The 12,382-nt window shown below is 43.5% G+C and overlaps 1 protein-coding gene across 1 annotated transcript; it reads right to left on the bottom strand.

Annotated features, from left to right (window-relative positions):
* Positions 1 to 504: 504 nt before the first annotated feature.
* On the bottom strand, positions 505 to 3,171 carry LOC139002281 (disintegrin and metalloproteinase domain-containing protein 20-like). The gene has a single exon (XM_070403652.1). It carries the CDS (start codon positions 3,169 to 3,171, stop codon positions 883 to 885), a length of 2,289 nt encoding a protein of 762 aa, XP_070259753.1. The 3' UTR covers positions 505 to 882.
* Between the last annotated feature and the right edge of the window lie 9,211 nt (positions 3,172 to 12,382).

The following is a 12,382-nucleotide window of genomic DNA, read 5'->3' as shown; positions in this document are numbered from 1 at the left end:
ACTCACAACTCTGAGGGTGTCAGTGGCCAACTGGTGCTGGTGCTTCTAAGGAAGGATGAGGGTGGTTCTAACAAAGCCAACAAAACTGGAATCCCAAACCGAACATGGCAACCAGAGTGAATGGCCCCAGCCAAAATGACACTACGTGTAACTTTTAGCACACAGGAAAGTAAACTCCTTCTCCCCTCCTCCTTCATTCCAGGCTACTTCTATTGCCCCCTTTTGGCATAGCTACCTGAAAGAGAGCTGGCAAAACAGAAAGGAGGTGTATAGTGGCACATCCTGGACATTACGTCTTACAATGCAAAGGCGGGGGAAGGTTTACACCTGCTGTCTGTCCCTTCATTCGGGATACGGAAAGAGACGCCTTCCATGGAGCATTTGAGATCTTGCTCCCCAGTATGTTGTCAATTTGACTCAAATACATTCTTTTTAAAACATATGTTTTTATTGATATTACAGAGAGGACAGGAGAGGGAGAGAAGGAGAGAAACATCTATGTGAGAGAGAAACATTGATGGCCTGCTTCCTGCATGCCCCCTACTGGGATCGAGCTGGCAACCCGGGCATGTGCCCTGACCAGGAATAAAAAAGGTGACCTCTCAGTGCACGGAATGACACCCAACCAACTGACCCACACCAGCCAGGGCTCCAATAAATTCTTATAAACATTCTCTTTAAAAAAAATAAGACGACTTCCAGAAAAAAAAAAATGAACTTTTAATATTGCTTGAAACACTGAAGAGGAAGTAAGAACGTGCTAGGAATCCTTCAGTATAATATGATCCAGACATGAGAGATCCTTAAATTTTTTCTTTAAATAGTAGACATGTTTCTCTACTATTAAAAAGCTGGAGATTTTTTTTAAATGAAGCAGAAGCCTTATTGTTCCCCTTTGTCCCCAGGTTCCTCTTCTTCTTTTATTCCCTCTACCTCTTCTTCTTTTTCTGCCTCTACCTCTTCTTCTTTTTTTCCCTCTACCTCTTCTTTTTTTGCCTCTACCTCTTCTTCTTTTTTTCCCTCTACCTCTTCTTCCTTTTTTCTTTTCTTTTTCATACAAAGCAGAAGGAAGCAACATAAAAATAAAGGAATAAGCCACAATAAAAAAAGGTAAGACAACTTTGCCTGTGGTCCTTTCGTAGAAGGAGGTGGGCCGCTATCAATACTACCTCCATCGCCTTTTAGCGTGCAGTTGGGAGGTGCCCACCCTTGGCTGCAGTGGCAATGCTGTTTATTATTGCAGACTCCCCTCATGTGGCAGTTCTCATTCTGACAGTCTTGTGATACAAGAGTCATATCGACACACTTCTGGTGGATGCATATCTTTCCTGGACCACACACTGTGCCATCTTTTACTAGACCAATATCAGGTATGGTTATCCCTAAATGATAATCAGTGCCCCAGCAACTGGTGAAATTTAACTGAAGCTGATGTACTGTAGTATGTTCTGTTAGCTTAGGAATAACTGATACGTTTTCACACTGAACTCTCCCACAGAAGATATCTGAGGTATTACATTTTCGGTATCCCTTGTCAATTAGACCACAGTGGCCAAAACGGCTTCCCTGGGAGTTGATTTCTTTGTAGCACTCCTGAGATGCACTCCTTGCATCTTCACCAAAAATCTCCCTGCACTGCTTGTCATGGCTATTACAACTCTTTTCATAGCAGTAGGCATTGTCACCACAGGGATTCCCATCCTGCACATATCCATCTTCTGGGCACTGGTGGGATGTCCCATTGCACCACTCTGGAAGGTCACATTCACTGATCTGTTGTCTGCACAAAGTCCCTGATGGCATGAGCTTGCAGTCTTTGCAACACAGCCCAAAAGCACAAGCAGAACCAGGGCTCAGAGTGCAGTTCAACAGACAACAGGGATCCTGTTCACACTGCTTTACAGATCCACAGTCACACTCCTCTCCTCCTTCAACAACTAGGTTCCCACAATACTGTAACCTAAAAATATTCCCTGGAGATGGAGGAGTGTAAATACATGAACCAGTACGAATTGTAGTGTCCCAATACTGGGCATAACTGCAGTTGCTGAATTTAACTGTTAGCCGTTTCATGGCTGCCATTACGCACCACTTGAAACCACACACACACCATGCAGTGTCATGCTGCATACCCATATTATGACCAAGCTCATGGATCACAGTAAGTGCAAAAGAGTTCACATTGTGGTCTAGGAAAACATCAACTCCAGTATTAAAAGGCTTCCGGCATACTCCTGAAGTGTAGGCAATACCAAGCTTAATCCCAAAAAATTTTTTTATGAAAAGATGGACCACATCATGATGCAGTCGGCCATCAAGATTGACAAACTTCCAGAGACCAAAGTCATCCAGAAGCTGATCTATGTCATCAGTGGGAACTAGGTTTCTTTGATTCCAGACCTCAACTCCGGTCAAAATTACATTAAGCTTGAAAGGGCGGTATAAGAGATTTATCATACTGACAACATTAAGTAGTTCACGCTGCACTGCTGACACATTACTTCCAGAGTAAATGTATCGAAAGTGGTCCACAACTATTGCCAGCTCAAGAAATCGCAAGTGAGTCCACCAGTTCATATAAGAACTTTGCATCAGAGTGGACTTAGGCAACTCTTGCAACTCCAATTGGCGTGCTATTTTCTCTTCTGTCAAGCCACATCTCATAGGTGGGAACTGTGTACCATCACTGTCTATCTTATACACCAGGTGTTCAAATGTGGTAGAGTGCCTGATGGGCTCGATTTCATAAGCAAAGTCATTTATCTGTAGCATTCCTTGAAAACCTCCAGAACAGGTACTGAGGGCAACCAGGGACCCTGGGACCCCCTGCACATAACCATGGTAGTAGCAGTCATCAGGAACAAAAGGCTGATCCTCCTGGAGGACATGCTGGTCCGTGTAGGTGAACACTGGTAGGTGTCTGGAAACCAGGAACTTCTTGACCCTCATGCGGACAATGTGTCTCTGGCCCCCGAACCGCAGGCTGTAGGAGAGCCAGCCCGGAGCCTTAGCATCTTCGTCCCTGCTGGTCACCTTCAAGGGGATCACGACTTCTCTGGAGAAGCCCTGAGAGGGCTTGGCCTGAGAGTGGCCAGAATTGGACAGAGACACCCCAAACCAAAGCAATAGAAGATTGACCTTGATGTGCACCAGGGCCTCACCCACTGCCATTATGGAACCATCAGTCCAGGGCAGAGAAAGGCGGAGGCGTGAGGCACTGCTGGTACAGTTCCTCCCTTGAGCTGCTCAGGGTGCAGGGCTGACCTTTACAGATGTGTGTTTTAGAAGAGTTGGACCATCAGAGCTGCAGTGCTGAGAGTTGAAAATAGAGCTAAAATGGGGTGGGGAGGGGAGGGAGAGTGGGAAAGAGAAGGAGAGAGAAGAAAGTGAGGTAAAGTGATTCTTCAATTGGGACAACGCTTGAATCAATAAATTACCTGAGATTGCTCTTATTTATATGTAAGGGGAAGTGTGTGTGTGTGTGTGTGTGGGGGGGGGGGCGGCGGCAAAAGGGTAGGTTCCAGAAAAACAGATGAGACTTATCATAGGTGGACTGTGGTTGAACCTGGATAGTAGATACGTAAAGATTTATTACATTGTATTTTCTAAACATGTAAACTGGCATAAACATTTTTTATATTAAAAACACTGACCTCTAACTCCCACATTTTTCCTCTACTCCAAATCAACTATGACCTTGCTATCTTCAACAAGTATGTGGACCCCCCGCCACCCAAAACCCACCATTTTTGGTCCCTTTATTCAAACAATTTGTTCCATCTCCCCTTTTCTCGTGCAGACATCTTATCTATTCCCCATTCGGGTTGAAGTTAGCAATCAAAGTAAGCCCCACTTAAGGGAGTCATTAGTTTTGAGACCCCCTCCAATGAAGACAATTTTTTATTTTATAATGCATGCTTATTTGCAGAAGGGACCAGACAAATGGCCAAGGAGGCAGCCATGCTGATGGAGTGATATGGGGTGGGGCTGCTAGTTGGGGCAAGGCAAACAGCCCAATTGCCTACACAGGGGTCCTCAAACTATGGCCTGCGGGCCACATGCAAATACAAATATTGTATTTGTTCCCATTTTGTTTTTTTACTTCAAAATAAGTATGTGCAGTATGCATAGGAATTTGTTCATAGTTTTTTTTAAAACTATAGTCCGGCCCTCCAACGGTCTGAGGGACAGTGAACTGGCCCCCTGTTTAAAAAGTTTGAGGACCCCTGGCCTACAACATAAAGGCAGCAGCCTTCTCTCTACCCAGCCCAGGACATTATGTTCTCAATCACAAGACACTTATCTTGGTTGCATAAATACAGATTCTATTCTATGTTTTTGCATGACTGGCGAGTTAGCTGAATTCTCTAGAGAAAGTTGGACTGAGGAATTTAAACCTAGAATCAGTTTGTTAAAATGTTCAAAAGACCACAATTTGATTGAACTGACATCACTCCTGTTGCAAATATAAATTTTAGCTCAGGCAAAAACTAATTTTTCTCATTCACTGACTTTCAGTTAAAAGTATCGATAGTTTGCCTGGCTGGCGTGGCTCGGTGGTTGAGTGTCAACCTATAAACCAGAAGGTCATGGTTTGATTGCTGGTCAGGGCACATGCATGGGCTGTGAGTTTGATCCAGTAGGGGACATGTAGGAGGCAGCCGATCAATGATTCTCTCTCACATCCATGTTTCTCTCTCCTTAAAATCAATAAAACCATTAAAAAAAAAAAAAAGAACACCTGCATACATGTGGGTAATTTTTTAGAATGTATAGCTACCAAAAACCAAAAATATTATTTTTTTAAAATATATTTTTAATGATTTCAGAGAGGAAGAGAGAGAGGGAGAGAGATAGAAGCATCAATGATGAGAGTGAATCCTTGATTGGCTGCTTCCTGAATGCCCCTTACTGGGGATCGAGCCTGCAACCTGGGCATGTGCCCTGACTAGAATGGAACCCGGGAGGGACCCTTCAGTCCGCAGGCTGACGTTCTATCCACTGAGCCGGCTAGGGCCAAAAACCAAGAATATTAGATAAAACCTCTTCAAGAAAGTATCTCTGACAGAGGTGAAATCCTAATTACCAGATTTCCTCTCCAGGTCTCTCTCCATGATACCCTTGGTATTTGCTACAGATCTGGAGATATTAAGTTGGGTAAGCATTTGTTGGAAAAGGATTATCTTCGATAAAAATAAAAGCATAGCCCTAACCGGTTTGGCTCAGTGGATAGAGCGTCGGCCTGCGGACTGAAGGGTCCCAGGTTCGATTCTGGTCAAGGGCATGTGCCTTGGTTGTGGGCACATCCCCGGTTGAGGGTGTGCAGGAAGCAGCTGATCGATGTTTCTCTCTCATCAATGTTTCTAATGCTCTATCCCTCTTCCTTCCTCTCTGTAAAAAAATCAATAAAATATATATTTTTAAAAAAAGAAAGAAAAAGAAAAGCATAATATGACCTTCTGGACAAAACTGGGGCTGCAAGGGAAGCTTGGGTCCCGGGTGCCTGCCGGCGGCCTGAGAGAAGCCCGTGTTCCGGGTGCCAGAGGGAAGCCGGTGCCGGCAGCTGGGGGAAGAAAGGCCTACTCTTGCATGAATTTTGTGCATCAGGCCTCTCGTTAACAATAAAATGTTATAAAGAAAGTAACCCATATTAAATTTTATCAGAAACATGATGTGGTCATAGAAAAGTTTATTGCCAAGAATCTTTGAGACATATCAGGCTTTGTCACTGCTGCATGACTCCAAAGATAAGCTCTGAAGGAACATCGCCTTGCCATTAATTATGTGAACTGGTGTCGCTCCAAAGCCCTTCCTTTCCAGCATTATCAGCACTTCAAGCAGTGTATCCTCTGTATCGATGATTAATTCTTTCTCCTACAGGATATCCCCAAAGCATGTATACACACTATAACAGTTGACAGTTCAACTGACATTTCTTTCTTTTCAGCCAGACTATGTTTTGAAAACAGAAAATTCATCCTAAAATGCTCCTGGGAGTTTGAAAATGCAGTTGAAGTACAAACACTGCTTGTATAATTATTTTAACAGCTGATAACTCACTTAATTTTCACTCCTTTTCAGGTTTAACTGATTTGAAATAATGGGTGAAGCCAGACTAAGCTTTGAACAAAGAAAATTTATCCACTAGACTTTTTTTTATGGGGATACATAAAAGATAAAGTTTGTGGTACAAAACCTGCAACAGTTGACAAATTGAGGGCACACAAATACCAAATGAAATTATTCTTTTTTAAAAAATATATATATATTTGTATTGACTTTTAGAGTGAGAGGGAGGGAGAGGGATAGAGATAGAAACATCAACGAGAAAGAAACATCATTGAAATGCTGCCTCCTGCACGCCCCCTACTGGGGACTGAGTACCTGACCTGGGAATCAAACTGGTGACTTCTTGGTTCAGGGATTGACAATCACTCTCTGAGCCACAAAAGCCAGGCGAAATGATTCTTGATATTCGCGATTCCATTGCTTCGCGTTATCAGCAGTGCCAGGACCAGAAAGGTCATCAGTTTGAAAACAGGTGTTGACAACAAAAATTATTCATTCATGTAGATGCTTTTACATTTTAAAAATGAACTGTATGTTAATAAACAGTGACTTTATAATCATTCAAAATGTGTATACATTCTTTGGGACACCCTATATTTCCAGCAGCTATAACAAACCCCTTCCTTACCATGTCTCCACTCATTCTCAGTCATGGCCTAATTCAGTGTTTCTCAAACTTGGGTCAGAAACCATCCAGGGTCATGAACTCAATTTAGTGAGCCACAGCTAAATGAAACCCAAAAAACAGATATCAGACAGCTTCACAGAGATCATGATCATGTCACCTGCTATTACCTGTCACCATAGAAGCTAGAGCAGCATTCTGCTGTCCCTTCTTATGCTAATTATCAACTATTTTCTAAACTCCAAAACTAAAACGTATACCTTGTCTATGAAGCTGGAGCTGAGGCTCTGCATGGTGCCTTTCTCCATCGCTATTTGGCTTCCTGAAGTTTTACCAAGAAGGGCACTAGAGGGAGAATAAAAGGCAAAAGCAGAGGCGAAGGGACTTGTTACTACCTATTTGCCTGCTGTGACTTTCTGTAAATCCCCAGCAGTGGAGCCTTGCTCTGATGGTGAGGGTTGGTTACCACAAAGACCCAGAACCAGTTCCATCAAGCCCTGTCAAAGGTATCAGTACCGCAGGACAGGGCGTCCTCCTGAGGGCTGGATGTATAGAGCTAGGCTCCAGTACCCTAGGCAGCCCACACCAGTCAGCCAGGGTCCCTCTCTGATGTTTCAGGCCATGCCCAAAGTGCCTTGATGCAAGCCCCAGGTATATGGCACCTCTCTCCAAGATCCAAGTCCCAGTTATGGTGGAACTTCTTCCAAGTCCCTAAGAAACCAGCACAAACTCAGCATTACCTTATAAGAGATACAGCTATCGGCTCCACGATGCTCCTTTTCTGAGTTCCTAAATTACCAGCATCACCTGGGAAATGCCCAATCTTCTACAGTCCAGGTCTAGATCTATGAGGCCCTTATGAGAGTTTCTACCTTATGATAACCCCAACCTCTTCCGTTTGTTCCCCCATTCTTAGGGGTGGATCTCCTATGGCAACTCATACCTCAGTACACCCCAGTGTTGTTTCCTTTTTATCTATTCAGGTTTTAAGCACCTTTAAAAAATTCTTATATGAATTATGCTTGGATTTTTCTCTTTTCTAACTAGATCCTGATAGATATAGAATTTGGTACCAAGAGTGCTGCCAAGACAGACAAAATGGGACTCTGGGATTGGTTTGAGCATATCCACGGCTTTAACACATTGCTGAGCTCCTGTCCAATGGGGAATGGGCATGTAGTAACATCACAAATTACCACCCAATATGGATTGTGATGAAATGTCCTATTGAAGCAAGTGTGTGGGGGACCAAGCTGTGATGATGATTAAAAGTACCTCAAGGACTGAGGGGCAGGTTGGCCATATTGAATTCTACTGCAGAAGTTGCACAATGAAGTCCAAGGTTCTAAATTCTCAGCCCAGAGAGCTGAGAATGGTGGACCTAAAAGAATGTCTCATTTGTTTTCGACACAGGCCTACCTCATAGAAAATCAAATTTTAACTGTGGAGTTTCAGAACCACAATGTAAGTTGAATACATAGATTTGCCAAGATTTGAGTGGGAAGTTAGGACACTGAGAAGGGAAAAAACCTTGATACTTGCAAAGGGGCATTCCAGCTGGACTTGATTGCTTCTAAAGATCTAGAGCAGGGGTCCTCAAACTACGGCCCGCGTGCCACATGCAAATACAAATATTGTATTTGTTCCCGTTTTGTTTTTTTACTTCAAAATATGTGCAGTGTGCATAGGAATTTGTTCATAGTTTTTTTTAAAATTATAGTCCGGCCCTCCAACGGTCTGAGGGACAGTGAACTGGCCCCCTGTTTAAAAAGTTTGAGGACCCCTGGGTTAGGGGATTGACTTGAGCCACCATTGTCTCAACAGAACAATCGGTGCATAGCTTTTAGCCCTTGCTAAAGCCCAAGGTCTATCAGCCTTCTGTGTTCCCTGCTGCACTTTCATGATAGTGTAGACAATGCGTAGCTTCAAGCAATCCCCTTGTGCCCCCAACAACAGCCTGCACTTAGAGGGCTGCATCCACAGCATTTGTCTACAGCAGAAAAGGGGAACGTCCGGCCCATGGGCCGTATAAGGCCCTCTAAATCATTTGGCCTGGCCCCTGCCAAGGCATTAGGGGTGAGTTAATTAAATGTTTGACCCAAGTATAGCAGCCTAATTTTTAAGCTGATAATTTTGTATGGCCCTCAAATGATGTTATATATTGAAAACTTGGGTATACAGTTCTTTTGGACCTCTCCTGGAAAGCCCTGTATAATACACATCAGTGAATGTGACCTTCCCGACTGGTGCAAAGGAAGATCAAGGTGGTGCACTGAGGATTTCAATGTGCAGGATGAGATGACTTGTGGTGACAGTACCTACTATTATCTCAAAATGTCCAACAGTCACCCTAGTTGGTTTGGCTCAGTGGATAGAGCGTCGGCCTGTGGACTGAAAGGTCCCGGGTTTGATTTGGGTCAAGGGCACATGTCCAGGTTGCAGGCTTGATCCCTAATAGGGGGCGTGCAGGAGGCAGTCCATCATTGACTCTCTCATCATTGATGTCTATCTCTCCTCTCCCTTCACCTCTGATATCAATAAAAATACATATGCATGAGGAGTTGTATCAATTCTTTAACACTCAACTGTGACTACAGATTAGAGAAATGTCATCAGAGAGGACTGTGCAATGATGAAGAGCACTGCCACTGTCGGTATGGGTGGGCTCCTTCCTACTGTGAGTTTACAGGCTATGGAGAAAGCTCAGACAGCAGCCCAGCTCCCAGGGGCAGTCTCCTTCCCTCACTATTAACAGAAATTCTTTGCACAATAATTTTCTATTCACACACTTTTTCCTTGCCTCAACATCTATGGTCTGTTTGTTTGTAATCCTCACTGGAGGATATGCCTCTCAACCCTGATTTTAGAGAGAGGGAAAAGGAGAGAGAGAGACAGAAACAGAGACCCAGCCAGAGAGAGAGAGAGAAACATCAATTGGTTGCTTCCTGTATGCCCCCCACTAGGGATCAAAGTCGCAGTCTAGGTATGTGCCCTGACTAGGAATCAAACCGGCAACCTTTCAATGTATGGGATGATGCTCCAGCCAACTGAGCTACACTGGCCAGGGCTCAATGTCTTATGTTTTTATCAGAGTACTATTTTTAAGAGTTCCTAAACAAGAAAATACCCTTACAACTTAAAACAGGAAATGCAAGAACTGAAAAATATTTACTGGTTCAAAGAAAATATCTTTGGAGGGAGGTGGGAGCGGCTGGGGAGAGGTCAATTGGGGGAGTGGGGAGGAGACTTATGTAATACTTTAAACAATAAAGAATTTTAAATATATATGTGTATTTGGAAAGAGAAGATAATTGCATGATCATTGTCCAATGACCCACAGTCCATTAATTTAGAAAGTGTGATCAAAAGATAGATTTTCTTGGTTCTTTATGTTTAACCCTAATATATAAAAAGCCAGGTGCCATCATGACCTAAACGACCAGATGGACGACCAAACAGCAGGCTAGGGAGCTAAGGGAGCGGGAGCTGTGGGTCCCTGACCGCCCGCGGCACAGCGGCAGGAGGAGGGAGCTGTGGGCCCAAAGGACCAAATGACCAGTCCGGCTCTCATGGCGTGGCAGGGCGGGGCCGCGGAGGCTGAGGAGCCTCGCAGGGCAGGGGCTGTGAGCATGGAGCTTCGCGGAGCAGCTGAGGTGGAGGAGTGTCGCGGGGCAGGGGCGGCAGAGGCGAGGCCGAGGAGTGGGGCGGGGGCTGAGTATGGAGCTTCACAGGGTGGCTGATGTGAAGGAGATGTATCAGAGAGGTAAAGAGGGAGGGAGGGGGTATATTGGGTAGGACCTTGTAGAACATTCTATAGACTTACTGTGAATGACATGGGAAACTATTGGAGGATTCTGAGCAAAGTAATGATAGGGTATGACTTATATTGTAACAGAACCACTGCCTCCTGTGTGGGAATTGAGTGTTGGGGATAAGAATGGAAGCAGAAGATAAGTTAGATTGTGGGAGTAATCAAGGTGGGAGATGATGGTAGTTTTAACCAGTAGGATAATTGTGGGGGTTGTGAGAAGTGATCAGTTTCTATGTCTATCTTGAAGGTTGAAACAACAAGGTTTGCTGATAGATTGGATATGAGGTAGGACAAAAAGAAGAATCAAGGATAACATTTTTGTTCTGAGCCTCTCAAAGGATAGAATTATCATTAACAGAGATGAGGAAGACTGTGGGACAAACTGGTTTAGGGGTGAGGGTGAGAGGGGGAGATAAAGTGTAGTATGGACATATTTATTTTGAGATGCCAATTAGACATTCAAGTGGTGATGCCAAGTAGGCAGTTAGAAGCACAAATCTGGATTTTAAAGAAGTCCCAGCTGGAGATACACATTTTGCAGTCATCAGCATATGTACGGTCTTTAATACCATGAGATGGATGAGATCACCAGTAGGATGAGTGTAGAGAGAGGGGGAAAATGTCCAAGGACTGAGCACTAGAACACTCCCAACATTTAGAGTTGGGGATATAGGAAAGAATAACAGTGAAGTAGCTGCCAGTGAAGTGAGCCCATGAAAACCAAATGAAAAAGCAATTCAAGAAGGAAGGAATTAGCTTTGTTAAATGCTGATGGTAATTTTTTGCAGATAACTCTTCCCTTTGTGTGGAATTGATGCATTGTGTCTTTCAGCTTGCTTATTTTTGCTTCATTTTTACATCTCAGATCAAATGTCTCTTCCTCAGGGAAGCCTTTTCTGAATCACAGACTAGTTTATACATTGTCATAGGCCCTAATTTTCTTTTTGGGGGGATTCTCAACACAATTGTACTTAGTTACTTGTTTAGTATCTGACGTCTGTGTTAGACTTTAACACCCACGAGCAACGTCAGCTTTGCTTGCTGTTGTATCCCCAGCATTTCTCAGTGCCCAACATCAGTAAATCTTTGTTGAATGAAAGGGTGAATGAATGCACGACGGTGTCCATTGTACTGTGACTAACATGTTAGAATGACTTCGACAACTCCACCCTAATAATCTTGGCCCAATTCAAATTTTGGATCTTGAGCAATATCATTCCTCAGCAAGAGGCTGAGTTCTTGCCTTTCACTTTTGCCCAGTAGAGTGCAGAGGGTCGCATTGTTCTCACCATCCTTACTGTGTGGCTCGTATTGTACTTGTGCAGTCTCCAATATCTGCAAGAATCTTGGAAGTTTTAATAAATGTCTGTTTAAAACAACAGACATTTATTGTCTCAAAAGTTCTGAAAGCTAGAAGTCCAAAAGCAAGGTGTCAGCAGGGCCACACTGTCCCTGAAACCTGCAGGGGAATCTTTCCTTACATCTTCCTCGCTTCTGGTGATTTGATGCAATCTTTGGCATTCCCTGGCTTGCAGATGCATCACTCCAATCCGCCATCTTCACTTAACATTTTCCATTTGTCTCTTCACTTGGACTTCTTTTTATAAGGACACCAGTCATTCCCTTAAAATATTGTTTAAGATTTCTGGTTTCAGGTTCTTTAAAATGCAGTGAGGACTTAAAAACATTCGCAAAGCAATCCAGGTGCACACTCTATCTAGATTGATATTTCTCCTCAATCTTTTGCAATTGCCTTATCCACTCTTCTGTTTTTCTAAACATCTAGCCCTTAGCAAATCTTTTTAACACATTAGACTTAGTTGAAATAGAAATAATAATTCTCTTTTACGCTCACATTTTGGTTTATATGTTTGTAT

Source organism: Myotis yumanensis, unplaced genomic scaffold (assembly GCF_028538775.1).
Source record: "Myotis yumanensis isolate MYYU_CA2020_CCGP unplaced genomic scaffold, mMyoYum1.0.hap1 SCAF_1, whole genome shotgun sequence".
NCBI classification, from domain to species: domain Eukaryota; kingdom Metazoa; phylum Chordata; class Mammalia; order Chiroptera; family Vespertilionidae; genus Myotis; species Myotis yumanensis.
This window is presented reverse-complemented; position numbering and strand designations above follow the sequence as displayed.